The sequence below is a fragment of the Azolla caroliniana genome, unplaced genomic scaffold (genome assembly GCF_043228905.1).
Source record: "Azolla caroliniana isolate FFs.n. ecotype wild unplaced genomic scaffold, voAzoCaro1.0.p SCAF_777, whole genome shotgun sequence".
Classification (NCBI taxonomy): domain Eukaryota; kingdom Viridiplantae; phylum Streptophyta; class Polypodiopsida; order Salviniales; family Salviniaceae; genus Azolla; species Azolla caroliniana.
The window spans coordinates 1-15,818 of NW_028231212.1; the positions used below are offsets into that span (position 1 = coordinate 1).

Consider the following 15,818-nt stretch of genomic DNA (forward strand, 5'->3'; position numbering starts at 1 on the left):
GTAGTCTCCCTCCCTCTTTCTCTCTCCTCTGTGTAGTCTTCCTCTCTCTCTCTCTCTCCTCATCAGCCCTAACATATCAATTGGTATGAAGACACTTTTTACACACATTGGAGGATGGATTCATCAGCAGGCCATCTTATATAAACATGCATCTATATTATGCATTGTGCAATGTGGTAGGGCAGCTGCGAACTTCATCACATCAGTTAAAGATTGAGGTAGGCAGATATGCACGTATACCTCTAGAAGAAAGTACCAATCAATTGTGTCATCAGGGAATGGAATCTGAAGAACACTATGTTTGCCACTATAGTGTTTTTTATGAAAAGAGGGAGATACCATTGCCTCTTTGAACCAAGATTTGGCGCACTACACAAGGTAATGGAATACGAGGACCAACAGTGCTTGAGACTTTTCTTGCTAAAACTCAAGAGATAATGGGAAAAGTTGTTGAAGGAAAATAGTACAACCACACAAGCGCATCAACAAAGAATAACCACAACTTTCTTTAGCCCCATCATCACTACTCATCCTACAAGTCAATCAAGGGCTACACAAATGGGCTGCCCACCAGAACATAACAAAGGGGTTACAATAGATCAGGCAATAGCAATTTGTTGTGTACGTAGAGCCCCATCCCATGAACCGCAATCTCCCCACCCTTGTCATCAACAGATAAAGGCCATTATCTACCGCCATCGCAAGTGCTTCCCTCGCTTCAGAGACCTCTCCATTTTGGATCAACCTATGCTAGAGATTTTTCGAAGACAAAAATTACAATATATCTGACTTGAGAATCTTACATGTACCAATAACAAGATTCTTTGTTCTCTTTTTATCTTATTGACTTCTTCTTCCTTTTAACTTAGTAACATTTATATATTTTGATTTGTTGTTCTCAAAGACCAGACAAGACTTAGTTGCTTAGTCTTATAGGCCATTAGTTGGTTGGTCTTATAGGCCATTTTGGCCTTTAACATTTCTTTCTTTCTTTCTTTCTTTCTTGGTTGGAAACATCTCCAAAGGCTGCTTAAGCTATTGCACAGTAGTTTGTGGAGCTTGACCAAACTTTTAGTGTTACAATCAGTCACTGAGAAAAGGCCATCGTGATTCATAGGGTTGATAAAGGCACATGCATTCACTTGTGAAGTGTAACCTCTCCTCTCCCCAAAAATTTGGGTTTGAACTCAGACAGTGGAGAGGTTCAAATGCCTAACGAGATTTGGAATTATATGTATTTCAGATGTGAATAGACCTTCTGTGGTCACTCCAAATATGTGAAAAGCAGGGAAAAATCCATTCTTCCAATCCAACCAAAGTTATTTGTACCATAGCATAATAAAGCCTTCATATGCATTTTACAAGGGTTATTGGTACATTTATTTCCTATGAGTTTCGTTTTATGTATCTTATTTCACCATATATTTATCTATCTTTTTCTTTTATCTTTTGCTTCAAACACGGTCGTCGTCGTCGTCGTCGTCGTCATCCATTGATCTTCTTATCTGTCTTGAATTCCTTAATGCTGTGAACGTTTTTTTAACCCTCCTCAATCCCAAAAGGTAGTAGTTACAAATACAAGAGATGGGGAGTTCAGAACTCTGCAATCACCCATCAACAGAAGGGGAAGGGGAAGGGGAAGGGGAAGCTTTTTACCTTTGTGATTGGCCTGAGGTACTGGGGGATGGAGCTTGTGGGCAGCATCTCTGCAACTCTGCAACTCTGTCTTGCCTCTGGCTCTCTCTGTCTATCCTCAGAAAGGAGTAGTCCCTCACCACTTTTATCTCCTTCTGAAGAACCAAACTACACTTCATCATCATAAATCATCATCATCATAATCTCTCTCTCTCTCTCTCTCTCTCTCTCTCTCTCGCTATATATATATATATATGTATGTATGTATGTATGTATGTATGTATGTATATATATATATAATATGTCTGTATGTATGTATGTATATGTATGTATGTATGTATGTATGTATGTATATAAATATATGTATGTATCTTCTTTCTTCTACACAAGAAATTCGATTTCTCCGGCGAGGCCTATGGAAATGGAAGGAGAGCAAACTAACTCTTGCTCGGATAGGCGTACACCTGTGCTCCTCAAACTCGTGTAAGATCAGATCGGACCTGCTTGCTCTCTCTGCCCATAGAACATGTTTGCCTCTGTTTCGCACCAGGGGCAGGGGGCGTGGGCCCCGCCCACTCCTCTTCTGTACACTCCTTTCCAGCCCAACCAACATAACCTCCTTGGGGTAATATAACATCGACCCAACTCAATGGCATGATTCACCCTTCGCCTCCACTTCTTGAACAAAGATTGTCAGGACCAATCCCCTCTTGTCTAGAAGTGGGTTGGGCGCCAATGAATCATATCCACCATCTATGACATCTCGTCCTGAATTATTGAGTTACAATTATCTTTTCTCAAAGAGCTATAGAGCCTCACCCTACTTTGTCTTAGATATTAGAACCTCCGATGTTGTCCACACAATTCCACAATCTTCTTCTATTTTTTTAGGCCCCTCTGATTTCTCATCTATATCCAAACTAAATGTTTGAACCACCAACAAAGGATGTTACATATGAATAGAAATAAATGAGACACCATAAGGTTCAACATATGAAGTAAACAAGATGAGACAAGAAGACGTTCAATATACAAGGGTAAGCACACATAACAAAAGAGACAATACATGGTTCTCAATCAATAGTCTTTATTTCCATTTCTCAATCTCCACCTCCGGTCATCAATGGCCTCCCCTTTTGATGACCTTACCTAAATTCAATCAACCAATGGGACTTCAATATAAATTTTATGTTTCCATCAGTTGATTTAACCCCCAATAACAATACTATGAGAACTAATTGAAGGTTTTTCATGGGCTAATATTAAAAGTAAAAAACAATGATAAAGCTAAATAGGTTGATAGTTTTTTGTTTTTCCCCTAAAATTTTAACCTCTTAAACTATAATGATAGCCCATTAAATAACACTTTGTAATAAGTTATTATTTACTTGGTTGTCTATAAACTTAGACTGAGCATTTTGAAACAGCAAGAATCAAAGCTTACCAAATTTCTTTCACCTTCAATATTCTAGAATGAATACCTATATTTCAATATATGTGCATTGAATAGTAAGAAACACAAGGTCAAAAGGGTTTCTCAATAAGACATATACCAAATTGTCGTATACATGTCAACACAATTCATACGTATGATTCAAGTGAAGTCATTTTTCCAAGGCTTCTTATTCCATCTAGCAATGTTATTCCATTTACAAAGGCACGTGGAGTAAGTTTCATACATATCCATCAATAGAATGCCAAGTATGAATCAAGTTCTAACAAGAAGGAAATGTTATTTAAGAACAGATTGAGTTCTAACAACAAAGATATCATTAGATCAGGAATATATGCAACACTAGATTCTAGCACGACGAACATGTTAAATGGTACCACATTGCATATATGTGCTTCACATGTTCAACATTTTCCAAAGCACAAGTCATATATACTTAGATATGTATTTCACATTCTTCATTAAGGCAACAAGGATCAAAATTATGGAAGATATACATCTTGTTCTCTATACATAAGTTTTCCTCCATATGCATTTCATAATCATAGCATAACTGCTCAAAGAGAAAGCAAATCAAATATCTCTAAAAATTACTGAGTAACTGGAAAAATGCCATATTCATTGATATCTAGACCACACACAATACTTTCTGTACAACAGAAAAAGCGTTTCCAATCCGATAGAAAGGGAAGGAGATTCCATGTTATTACACATGCAGATTTAGAATCACAGAAATAATAATAAGAATGCTACCATCTTTTCTTAATGCTTATCAAAGGGAGGTTCAACAGGAACATTAAAGTTAGTTGGTGGATTAGACACAAAAGAACAAAAAACAATAACAACAAATCCGTGATTCATCCTTAGATTGGAAGATCATTCATAGACCCTTTTTTTATTCAAGATTTTTTTGCACTCATCAAGAACTCATGAATCCTGATTGCTAAAAAGCATTCAAAACTGAGGCGCAGACCTTACTATTGCAAAAGATATATACTGGTATCCATTGAGTCAACTCTCGGACCTCCATTGTAACCTCTCAATGATCAATTGTATCATATTTGTCTCGAACAAAAAATTGACCACATTCACAACGATGTGGCTTAAAACAATAAGAGCAATAAAAACACAATCAATGAACATTTATCATCAAAGCTCTCCAACAGTCATCCCAAAGCCGAACTTATAATCTTTCTTCCAATGATCAATCTGCAAATAAAGAAAAAACCCCAAATTTTAAAATTTCAAGCATTTTACTTGGCTGAAAAAACACAAAAAAATGCTTCTGTTTACAACCTCAGCAGAGAGAATAAAGTTAACCCCTAAATTTAGCCTCTCCTCCAAATAAGTTGCAACACGTCCATTGCTGTCAATCCGTCCTCTTACACGACACTGTTTATTGATAAAACATCAAACCATCTAAAAACTTCTATTGTAGGCAGAAGATTAACTATTTATTTTGTTTATTGTTCAACTTACATGACGCATCAAGTAATCATATCCCAAGCTACAAACGGCTTCTCTAGTGGATGCATTGTAAAGAAAATCAGTCGCAAGTGCAACCTGCCACCAGATATAAGAATATGAATAACACATTATTATTATTAACATTTCTGAACAGAGAAAGATTAAATAATTATGGAGAATTTTCATTGACAATAAGAAAAAATTTAGCTGCAGCAGACGAGAGTATACCTTCTCTGAGACTCTTTGAAAGTAGCTCATAGAGACCAGACCAGAGTTTGCAAGCTGACATGTTGCTACCTTTAATTTTATGAGAACAGTGAGATAATTAGATATTTACTACAAAGGAAAATATATGGGAAAAAACAAGTAGAAAATGCTGATCTGATCATACTATCTTGTCTGTGTTGTATCTCCCTGAAATACCAAGCCCAGATTTTCTTTGATGGCCCAACCAAAATATTTCTCCTCCTAAAGCTATATGGGGAGAGATGCTCTGCATAAAGAAAATACAAAATTCAACACCAATGTTGAAACACACATTGATACTCTTCTCAAATATAAATGTAACTATTTGGCAGACCCATGGCATAAATAAATGTATATATCCATCCCAGGTATAAATTTCAGTTCTAATCATGCATTAAGTGTGACCAAATTTGTATGCATATGACACAAAGATTAGACAACACCTGAATATAATTGGCTCCATAGAAAGCATTATTTCCCAGCTGTACTTGGGTTCGAAAATCATTTCCCTAGCTCAATAAAAAAGAAAAGTTTCAGAAAATATATGTTTGAATTCATTGAAAATATCAGTGGAAAAACCGATACCTTGAAATCAACATTGAGCATTCCATGCGAGTAATGTGGTTCATTAGTCAACTGGAAATCGACCAAACTTATTCAATGGCCAGCCAGACAAATATGAATTTGCAATATCAAATAATTGGATGTAATCATATTTTAATGAAGAAGAAATATACTATCCAAATTGAGATTTACCTGATGAGACATTCGTAGGTAGGCCACATTACATAGAATGAATACACAGGACCCACATATGTAGCAAAATCTAAACGTATAAAACTTATTTTTTTTACCTTTATTCCAGTAATATACACAAATTAGACAATATCCATACATACCTGAGCATTCATTTTGACTGACAACCTCTCTGTGAAATCATACTTCATTCTAGCAGTCAGTCTTCCATCCGTGAACAGACGCCCGATAAGCATGCACTGATTGATGATAGAGGAATCATGGCAATTGATTCACATGGCACATTTAAGATAATGACCAGATAGAAATAAAAAAAGATATGCTTACTTTTGAATCTAGAAAATTGGCTCCAAACTCATATTGTGAAGTTGGTACTTTGAATATTTCATTAGTTTGTGATGGCACCTCCAAGACTCCCATTGAGAGACTTAAAGAAAGAAAAACAACAATGTGGTAGTTTAGATTTAAAATTTACAAATAAATTTCATAAAAAGAAAACTAGAATTGACTTGCCTGTGACTCAATGAGAATTTTGGAGTGAGAGGCTTGGTAAAGTCAAATTTCAAGCCTTCAAAAAGGTCTGGTTTCAAGGACACTGGAGGACAATAAAGCACCACATGATCAGTATCTCAAATATCAGTAGCATATAATCTCTCTATTAACAGTTTTCCATATACATGAAATTCAAAAACTGAAACATAATTGTAAACTTCAATCAACGAGTATAGATGTACATGCATAAAACAAATTTGGAAGTCAATAATATTGGTTTGGTAGGTCCGTTTGCATGTGGATGGATTTGTATTCATGCACACAATCTGGATAAATGGGAATGAAATGAAGGAATGTAAATATACAGGTAGCTAGCTTTTTACATATAAATGAACGACCTAATCCTTGTGTCCATACACATTTCCATTGATATACTTTTGCACATACAAAGACATCCACATGTGAGTGTGGCCTAACACATACCTTATGCTTAAATCTGAACTTCTAAATAATGTAATTTGTGCACATAACAGATGCCGAAAATGCACCCAATGAAGTAAAAAAAATATATGAATGAAATAATCATTTTCCATACTTTGATAGATAAAAGTAATCAAATCATCCAGTAAAATTCTAAACATATCCACTGTAAAGTAACACCATCTTTCTACAATGAGAAACTCCGTGTCTGACAATGTTTTCTTAATCTAAACCCGGAATTCCAAAGTCGATAGGAAGATAGAGGGAAAACCTTGACTTCAATTATATTGGGGCAGAGGTTCCACAATGTTCAACATTTCCTAATGTTATATACTTTCAGTGTTTAGCAGCACATGCAGAGATCTCTAACAAACATTTATTACTTTTTACGTGCACTTATTATTGGAAGGCCACGAAGAACAAAAACAACCAGTTATTAACTTGAGCTAAATGAACCACTCCTAGTGAAAAATTTCTTACAACATCGAGTTGTCTTCTAGCTATGGAAAAGCTCTAAACCTTGCACTTGTGTAAAACAACTCTTCCTCGGAACATTCTGAAGCTATCTATTATTCAAAACTTCGGCAGCTAAAGATCATGGCCCACTGAGAACTAGATATAGATAGAATCAACTCCCTTCCAAAATTGACTCTCCATTGTTTCAAATGCTAACCAAGTCCTTTCATCTAGATATGGAACAAATTTTCTTTATTTTCAGCTGAAACCCCCACATTAGCCATGGGAAATGAAACTCAGGTTTTGACTAATGCATCAAATGCATTCAAAACCTCTGTACAAAGCTCAATGTGCTATATCTACTACCTTATATATAAAGGCATTATAAACATGCTGACGAGAAGCCAGATAAAATGAAACAAGTGAAACAGAATACCAGAGAAGAGAAGATAGACAGATACTCACTGTAGACTTCCCGCTGAATTTCATCATAGGAAACAGGGCAAGGGAGAGCAAGCCAGTCCGTTTTCTCCACTTCGTTTTCTTCTTCATGGTTTCCTTTCTCTTCTTCTGTAACAAGAGGAGGAGATGGAGATGGAAGGGCAAAGCTCAGAATACCTCCCATTCTTCCTTCTTCTTCCTTCCTTCCTTCTTTCCTTCCTTCTATCTTTCTGTCCCCCTCCTTCGTCTTCTTCTATCTGTTTGTATTTCTTCCTTCCTTCCTTCTTTCTTCCTTCCTAATCCTTCTTTCTTTCAGTCTGCCTCACTGCTGTCTTCCTTCTAGCAACCTCTCTCTTCCTTCCTTATCCTTCGTCCTTCTCTCTTCCTTGCTCTCTCTCTCTGTCTGCCTGTCTGCTCTTCCTTCCTTCCTTCCTTCCTTCCTTCCTTCCCACTTCTTCTTTCCACTCACAGCTGCCTCTGAGAGATTGCAGGGGTTTTATGAAAACTTCTTCTTCTTCATCATCATCATCATCAGAAAAGCTCCATCATTTTGCTGTTTTGCTTGTGCACTCTCTCTCTCTCTCTTCTCTCTCTCTCTCTCTCTCTATCTATCTCTCTCTCTCTATCTATCTCTATCTCTCTCTCCTTGTCTTCATCGTGGTCCCGGTCAAGGTCCTGCTTGTGGTCATGATTGTGGCCCTGGTCAAGGTCCCGATCATTATCATGGTTGTGCTTGTGATCTCGAGCATGATCATGGTTGTGCTGGTTGTCTCGAGCATGATCATGGTCTTGACTTTGGTCTTGGTCTAGGTCTCGGCCTTGGCCTTGGTGTTGCCTTGGCCTTGACCTTTACCTTGACCTTGGTCTTACTCTTGGCCTTGACCTTGACCTTGGTCTTACTCTTCAACTTGGCCTTCTCCTTGACCTTGGTCTTACTCTTGGACTTGACCTTGACCTTGACCTTGACCTTGGTCTTACTCTTGGCCTTGGTCTAGGTCCTCATCTAGTGATAAGCTCACCTTGTTCACACCAACTAATATACTCGTCCAACGTATTAAGAGTATATAAAGAGTCCATTTGCCTTGCACTTCGATTAATTCACCATGTTCGTAGAAATTAATATACAAGTATGATCACTTAAAACAACCGGTGTCGCGATAACGCACGTGGGTCTTGGACTAGGGAGGATCCTTGGACTCAAAGGGAGCTTAGACTCTAACAGAGTGCAAAGTCAAACAGAGCCCAGGGTCGAAGAGAGCTTAGACTCAAAGGGAGCATAGAGTCAAAGGGAGCTCAGACTTGAAAGGAGCCTAGACTCGAAGGCAACTCAGAGTCGAAGGGAGCTTAAACTCAAAGTTAGCTTAGACTCAATGGGAGCTCGAACGCGAAGGGAGCTCAAACTCGAATAGACATCAAAGTCGAACAAAGCTTGGAGTCGAACAGAGCCCAGAGTTGAACTAAGCTCAAACTCGAGGGGAGCCTAGAGTTGAAGGGAGAGGCATGTTTTGGCCTTTCCTCTCTCCCTCTCTCTTTGCAGATAGGCCATGGTTACCACATGAGCTTAGAGTAGGACATGCGATTAACATAATAATCACAATGTGGGCAAGCAATTAAAGCAATAGTCACAATATTAAGAAACGAAAACACAAGATTATGACCAAAAGCCTTGTTTCGAATTACAATCGTTTGATTAACCAAAAGAGAAACCCTTTATATCACATGGCTTACATTAGTAACGGTTGGCGATTACAAAGGTAGTGGTAATGCCAACCACTAACTAAGCAACAAAGGAAGAAGGAAAAAGAGTAGAAGGATTAATCTTCCAATGAAGACAAGATGAGTGAGCCATCGAGACCATTGCTACCACTAATGGCTTCAATGTCACGATTTGGGGTAGTGTTCTCAAGCCACTCCATTCTCTCTTCATGCGACCAGTGTACTAGCTCAATTTCTAAACACTGAAGATGTCGAAGGCGAAGAAAACAAAGAAAGCATAAGAGCTCACAGTAGACTAGAACGCCCAAAATCCTCTCAGCCCTAAAATGTGCCCTCCACCCCCCCTTTTACACGAGGAGGCACACCCTTTGCATTCAATGCATATTCCTCCAACAGTGTTGCACTAACAAATCTTTTATGCTTTGAAGATCTCTTCATAAACCATTGCCTCCCCCCCCACACCCCTCCTTTACCCACACGCATTCACCCTTCATTTTCCCACTTTCTACCTTTGGCCACACCACATCACAACACTAGCATAATCACCTTTCTTGAGTCCCTCTAGTTTTTCTGCCTTCTAGTTCTAGCTAATTGTCATTTATCATTATTCATGTACCATAATACAATTAAATAAGAATCTACACAATGACAAAAATACTAAGGACATCATGCGCTTTCATTTTATCTCGCCTTACAAATGTTACTATAATAGAAATATTATATATCTGCAAATGCACTTTGCTCCATTCTTTAACCGGAGACTAATAAACCATGATATTTGATCCAAATATTTAGAAAACATCAAGATTCACATTCTTGTCTTACCATTTGCTCAAAATTTCTAGTAGTTTACCCCCAAATTAAAACTTGACATGTCAATCATTTCATCATACAATGATTGCCTCACTTTAATTTACACTGATTGACATACATGTTAAATCATGGAAAAACACTGATACACTGACATTACAATAACCGAACATGTGCCCACCGCACCACGAGGAAATAAATGTACCCAAATTTCATCCTTATATTAAAGCCAAAGTAATTAAATAGAAAGATTGGTCTCAGGAGATACTTCTCTTTCGATGACTTTATGTGACGGACTCATATGCAGCTTTAGGCTTTATGGTTACCTTTGCAGTTTACGGTGAGGAGGTCCATGGCCTTACACCACAATGCCTTCATTTACAGTTAATCTGCTTTTCATTTCAGTGCTTAGAGAGAGAGAACCTTCACATACGTGGTTCAATTTATTTTCACTCCGCTCCGGATTCAGTGTGCATGGCAAACACATGCACAAATAGAAACTATAATCTTGAAAAAATAATGCATATTCGCAAAAAAATGAGCTAAAGAAGAAAATTTCAAGGATTATCTCCTCAGTGCACACCTCAAATATATAATGCAAGTTCGCCTTCTGTTCGAGAATCTTCATCGCTCGCTATAACAATGAGAAAGAATGACAATAATCCTTCCGAATATATGACTATTGTAACAACAAGTGTACAAAAGGAAAAGGAGAACAAACTGCTACCACCTAGAGAGAGCACTGCCATGCTTTATGTAAAGGAAAAAGCCACAAAACCTATCCTACAACCTGTAAGCTGAATCTCAGCTTTAGAACAAACTTTCTTTTATAATTTGCAGGTAGAACCAACTAACACACCCAACTTTCTTCCATCACATGTGTAGGCAGAAGCAAGGTTTTTGCACCCAGCTTTTCTTCTATAACCTGTATGCAGAATCAGCTATTGCACCCAGCTTTGTTGATGCTGAAGTCGTTGATTTGGGGACATAGATTTGTTTCACTTTAGAAGATTGTCCAGAGCTCACTCTATCAGACACAAATCTCCCTGACGTTCCTCTTCTCTGATTGCCACCCAACCACTCTGTTCTCACACTATCTGTAGTTGCTGTATTCTGTTGAGATATCCTTGCTCTCGTATCTGGAAATGGTATAGGAGGACTTGCACGTCCGGCCGAAGGAGGTCCCATCCGAATAGAGCTATTCTTACTGTGATGTTTTTGAAACTCTATCTGATCATGTTCTGAGGTTACATTCAAACCACCTTTTCCACCATGAGGGGGACGAGGAGCACGACGGTTTTGTCTACCAAGCTTGCCAGCCGAACTCCCAACTGAAATGGAGCCCTCCACACCCAAATCATTTAGGAGAAGAGAGTTTCCCGAGGGAGTAGTAGCCGGAGTCTCTCCAAGGCCAAGCTCGTCTGGAAATTGTGGAGTGGCATCAGAAGATGAGAAGGAGCTCCTTGCTACAGGTTTTAAAACAGGTAGCTCATTAAAGCCACTACTCACATCCATGAGGTGAGCTATATGCCCCATCTGGTTCTGAACAACCCTTGAAAGATGAGGCTGGGTGAGGTCGAGGGTAGATCCGACGGCAGAACCTGTCTGAGCTGAACCTGAAATGGCCATACTGGAAACTGGTGGAGCAGGCGCTTTGGACCAATGAGACTGTAAAAATCAACCCACCCATTTGTTAATAATTTAGGAACAATAAAAAAAACATTTCTTGATGATAAGCACGTGAACCAAATCAATTACTGAAGAATTGTAAGAAAAACAAATGAATGTGATACTGCAAAATGAATTTAAATGGATCATTTCTTATCGATTATAATTTTGATGATAACCTCACTCAAATACTAAAATAAATTAATTGTGACTTAGTAAAGAAACAAATCCACGTTGTCCTAAGAATGTGACAGTTCTTCATGCCCATGTTCATAGGTGATGATCCCCAATATTTGTAACTCGATTGGTCATCTTTTCAAATACACAAAAAATTCTGTTTTCCAAAAGGTAAGTGTTCTAACTAAACGTTTCAATCATTTCAAAAGTTTTCATCCCTAGCTGATGAAAATAGGTCACTGCTAATCTGTCCAAAAAGAAGTATGACATTGTGTATAAGGATAATTCATTTGTTGACAAACCAGAACAAATTCACAGTTATTTTAAGGAGGGGCAAGTGCTTGTCAGCTCCTATATGATACTTTAAAATAAACTAGACAAATATGAGGCTTTGAGGAATTAATTGGAAAGCCTGTTCACATTTTTTAAGGGAATTGACTTACCATCCAAATGAATTTAGACTGAGAAATCTCTAAATCTAAAACATAAGCCAGAAATTCCCTGAGCAGCAGCTCAAACAATTTTCGACTTAACCCAGATCCAGTAAGTATAGTATCAAGTACTACTCGGTATGTACAATGGAAGTAGACTTACATACCAAAACAACTCCCTGTTACTAATTATGGAAGCATACACATTCTCATCCCAAAAAACCTGACCAATCTTGGTCCAGTCATCTAGCTGCTGGCCTTCACAAATTGTGGACATGCATTGTGATAGGGATGCGGCGAACTTCGTCAGATCAGTTAGAGATTGAGGCAGGCAGATATGCATGAATACCTCCAGAAGAAAGAATTTGCCAATTGTCATCAAAGAGTGGAATCTGAAGAACCCTATGTTTGTCACTGTAGTATTTTTTATGAAATAAGAGGGAGATATCATTGCCTCTTTAAACATCGCTTTGGCCCACTATGCAAGGCAATGGAATGTGAAGACCAACAGTACTTGGGGCTTTTTTCTTGCTAGATCTCAAGAGACACAGGGAAAAATTGTTGATGGACAACAGTATGGCCACACAAGCTCATCAACAAAGAACAATCACAATTTTCTTTAGCCCCATCACTCCTACTTATGCTACAAGCCAATCAAGGGCTACGAAAATGGGCTCCCGACCAAGACATAACAAAGGGGTGACAATAGATTGGGCAATAGCAGTTTGTTGTGCAAAAAAGCCCCAACCCCATGCACCATGATCTCGCCACCCTTGTCATCAACAGATAAAGGCCATTATCTCCTGCAATCACAGGTGCTCCCCTCACTTCGGAGACCTCTTATTTAATCTTATTTACTTTTTTTTATTTAGTAACATTTATTTATTTCGATTTGTTGTCCTCAAAGACCAGACAACACTTAAAGATGTAATCTCTTGTTTAGCCTTATAGGCCATTTTGGCCTCTTAGAAGACATTAATACATCTGTGTTTCCTTCTTTCTTCAAGTAATGAAAAATAATGGCAAGAGAAGCTAGAGCAATGTATTCATATGGACACTTGGTGAGTTTCATTCAGTGCTTGGATTGATGAATTTGACAAGGAATGGCTATTCCGTTTCCACACAATGGCATACAGGCACAAATTCACCATAGTTACAGCAAAGAAGGCTGTCACAAGGAAACAACAACCAGATACTTAAACAAAAATAGTTGAATTTTCAGTACTCAGATCAGATACTTAATTATCATGAATAATCAGTCAACTACCCAAAATTGGCATAATTATAGAAATTGGCTTCAAATATTTACTATGAGCAAGAGAAGCCGGATCCAAATATGCGTTTTCTCAATTCATGAATTAGGATGCAGATATGTCTTATTATATAATGCCTCAATGTCAACTTGCATGAAAACCTCTGAAGTATATACGTGTGTGTGCAAGCATATGTGTACTTCTGTATGCATGTGTATTTGGGAATGGTTCAGAGGCCAGCGCCAATAGATGCAATTATGCTCTGGTTATGAAATTTGGTATGGATGAACCTAGATTCAAGAAGCCCCTGACATAATAGGGCATGCTTAGCATTGATTGCTCATGTTGAAGTTTTCAAAACTATTTTTTTTTCTGGTAGGAGCACCAACTGGCTGGAAAGCCATAAATTGATAGAAAAAGGATGCAGCATATCTTTATCTAACAGCAGAATGCACAAGAAAAAATATCATGAAATGGCTAGTACCTGGAAAGGTGCAGAAAGACCAGCCTCAAAGACACTTTGGGTGGAAAGTGGCATAATGGAGGGTCCTGGGACAGACAATTGCTGGGGCGCATTAGGATTTGAAACCCCATTAGTGTGGCGTGAAGCCATCATTCCAGCATTAATTTCTCCATCATTCAGACCCAAAGCTCCTGAAGATGAAGATGGCATTGGGATATGTGTCCAATCTGGTTGCTTGCTAGGGTGATACGTTGCCCCCATGAAACCCACCCCAAGCTGTCCAAATTGTCCTACTGGTGTGAATGGATTGGCATAAACCACCATGTGTGGGTGTCCTTGAATGCCAGAGAGACCTGCTGGATTCATGAAAGGTGACGTACCATAAAAAGAATCTGGTGTTCCTAAATGTCTCTGCTGCCATCCTGCAAGACCTGTGTCCATTGAAGCAAAAGATGCATCTTCACGTGGACCATAGGTAAAGATTGGCCCACCTAGCATCGGACCCATCTCTAAACAGGGATAGGGAGGAGCCCCACCTGGCAAAGACTGCAGCATTACTCCCGAAGAAGCAGGAAGGCTGATGGTAGAAGCTTGATACAGTGGTGGTGGCATTTCAACCAGTAAATCAGCAGGGAGAGAAACCGAAATAGGATTTTCATTTGAACCATTGTTCAGGGCTTGGATAACAACTGGTCTTAGTCCTGTAAAATTATAAGATGCAATAACACATTTCATTATTTTAGAAAATTTTCTGTGACTACAAGCAATTCGACTAGAGGGAGAATTCGCATATCACTGACCAGAAGTTGTAGGAATGGAATGAGTGTCATCTCCATTAATACCACCACTACCCAGAACAGAATGACTTTGGATCACATCTTCATTACTGATAGCAGCTACTGCAACCGCAGAAGCAGCAGCTTCTGCTTCTGCCTCCAAATCTATAACTTTTACTTGAAAACTATCATGGACTCCTCCATGCTTCTCTTTAGCAGTAAATACAGTTTCCCCGTCTGATTCAAGAAAGTGTGAAACACGAGATGTCTCTGACCTGAGTTCCATCATTTGGGCATTTGAAAGCGGAGACAATGGAGAACTCGATGGAATAGGTGGCGAGGAGGTGACTGCACCTGCCAAGAGTAAAAGAGAAAATGCATCATGAAAGCGCAAATGACTCAACTTCAGTGAAATTCCCATCATAACAGAAAAATAACAAAATGAACGGCACCAAACATTTGAATTAAGAAAATGGAACGCACCAAATTGGATCTTCTCTCCTGCCAACAATGAACTTATGGACCCAGGAACGTTGATTGGAATAGTTGATTTCTCAGACCCAGATACAACAATATGGGGTACCCCTGTGTCTAGTAGCACCGGGGCCCTTTCAGGAATGTGTGATTGATCAGGAAAATGTCCTTCAAGTCGGAATGGCTTCATTGCTTCTTCAAGCTGTATTTGTGTAAAGCTAATCACCTACTCCAACATGAAGTTTCCATGTCAAAACAACAGAAATAATAGGCCAAGATAACTTGCAAAATATTCAGCATATTCTCACTTCTTGATTGGACCGTTGCCCACCCCAAGCAGTAGATATTGAGGGCTCATTGCCACGACTTTCAAGTTGGTATCCACCTGACCCTGCAGCCTCAATACTGATGACATTTGAAGGTGAGCTGGCTTGACCAACAGGCCTTCATATGGCCACAGCAATATACTCAATCAGAGAGAAAAAAAACAATCCTTGAATAAATACAGAGATCATACTGGGCATCGCAACTTACTTGGGTAATGTAGAGGTACTTTTTTTAAGGGAATCGGATGATTTGCTTTTTATCTTTGTGCCCCGAGTCGAAGAAATGGCATGGGATGCT

At 38.7% G+C, this 15,818-nt stretch overlaps 3 protein-coding genes across 3 annotated transcripts; all 3 read right to left on the minus strand.

The window, feature by feature from the left end:
• Positions 1 to 4,009: 4,009 nt before the first annotated feature.
• On the minus strand, positions 4,010 to 6,004 carry LOC147847656 (mitochondrial import receptor subunit TOM40-1-like). The gene is made up of 9 exons (XM_087338959.1): positions 5,885 to 6,004; positions 5,701 to 5,796; positions 5,387 to 5,437; positions 5,245 to 5,310; positions 4,947 to 5,048; positions 4,784 to 4,852; positions 4,568 to 4,651; positions 4,385 to 4,480; positions 4,010 to 4,297 (listed from the first exon to the last, which is right to left on the minus strand). Exons 1-9 carry the CDS (start codon positions 5,975 to 5,977, stop codon positions 4,238 to 4,240), a joined length of 717 nt encoding a protein of 238 aa, XP_087195085.1. The 5' UTR covers positions 5,978 to 6,004; the 3' UTR covers positions 4,010 to 4,237.
• A 9-nt stretch (positions 6,005 to 6,013) lies between these two features.
• On the minus strand, positions 6,014 to 7,965 carry LOC147847657 (mitochondrial import receptor subunit TOM40-1-like). The gene is made up of 2 exons (XM_087338960.1): positions 7,451 to 7,965; positions 6,014 to 6,152 (listed from the first exon to the last, which is right to left on the minus strand). The coding sequence occupies exons 1-2, from the start codon at positions 7,608 to 7,610 to the stop codon at positions 6,022 to 6,024; spliced, it is 291 nt and encodes a 96-aa protein (XP_087195086.1). The 5' UTR covers positions 7,611 to 7,965; the 3' UTR covers positions 6,014 to 6,021.
• A 2,640-nt stretch (positions 7,966 to 10,605) lies between these two features.
• Positions 10,606 to 15,812, minus strand: LOC147847658 (uncharacterized). Its single transcript, XM_087338958.1, has 6 exons — positions 15,729 to 15,812; positions 15,503 to 15,638; positions 15,204 to 15,420; positions 14,745 to 15,074; positions 13,966 to 14,645; positions 10,606 to 11,620 (listed from the first exon to the last, which is right to left on the minus strand). The coding sequence occupies exons 3-6, from the start codon at positions 15,382 to 15,384 to the stop codon at positions 10,871 to 10,873; spliced, it is 1,941 nt and encodes a 646-aa protein (XP_087195084.1). The 5' UTR covers positions 15,385 to 15,420; positions 15,503 to 15,638; positions 15,729 to 15,812; the 3' UTR covers positions 10,606 to 10,870.
• Positions 15,813 to 15,818: the final 6 nt, after the last annotated feature.

Excerpts from the sequence above, each read along its gene's own strand:
- LOC147847657 (XM_087338960.1), bottom strand. The coding sequence starts at position 7,610 with ATGGGAGGTATTCTGAGCTTTGCCCTTCCATCTCCATCTCCTCCTCTT. Across the intron at positions 6,153-7,450 it reads AATTCAGCGGGAAGTCTACA|TGTCCTTGAAACCAGACCTT; the intron begins GTGAGTATCTGT and ends ATTGTCCTCCAG.
- LOC147847658 (XM_087338958.1), bottom strand. The coding sequence starts at position 15,384 with ATGAAGCCATTCCGACTTGAAGGACATTTTCCTGATCAATCACACATT. Across the intron at positions 15,075-15,203 it reads AGGAGAGAAGATCCAATTTG|GTGCAGTCACCTCCTCGCCA; the intron begins GTGCGTTCCATT and ends TACTCTTGGCAG. Across the intron at positions 11,621-13,965 it reads GTCTTTCTGCACCTTTCCAG|TCTCATTGGTCCAAAGCGCC; the intron begins GTACTAGCCATT and ends TGATTTTTACAG.
- LOC147847656 (XM_087338959.1), bottom strand. The coding sequence starts at position 5,977 with ATGGGAGTCTTGGAGGTGCCATCACAAACTAATGAAATATTCAAAGTA. Across the intron at positions 5,311-5,386 it reads TGCTCAATGTTGATTTCAAG|GGAAATGATTTTCGAACCCA; the intron begins GTATCGGTTTTT and ends TTATTGAGCTAG. Across the intron at positions 4,652-4,783 it reads TTCAAAGAGTCTCAGAGAAG|GTTGCACTTGCGACTGATTT; the intron begins GTATACTCTCGT and ends ATCTGGTGGCAG.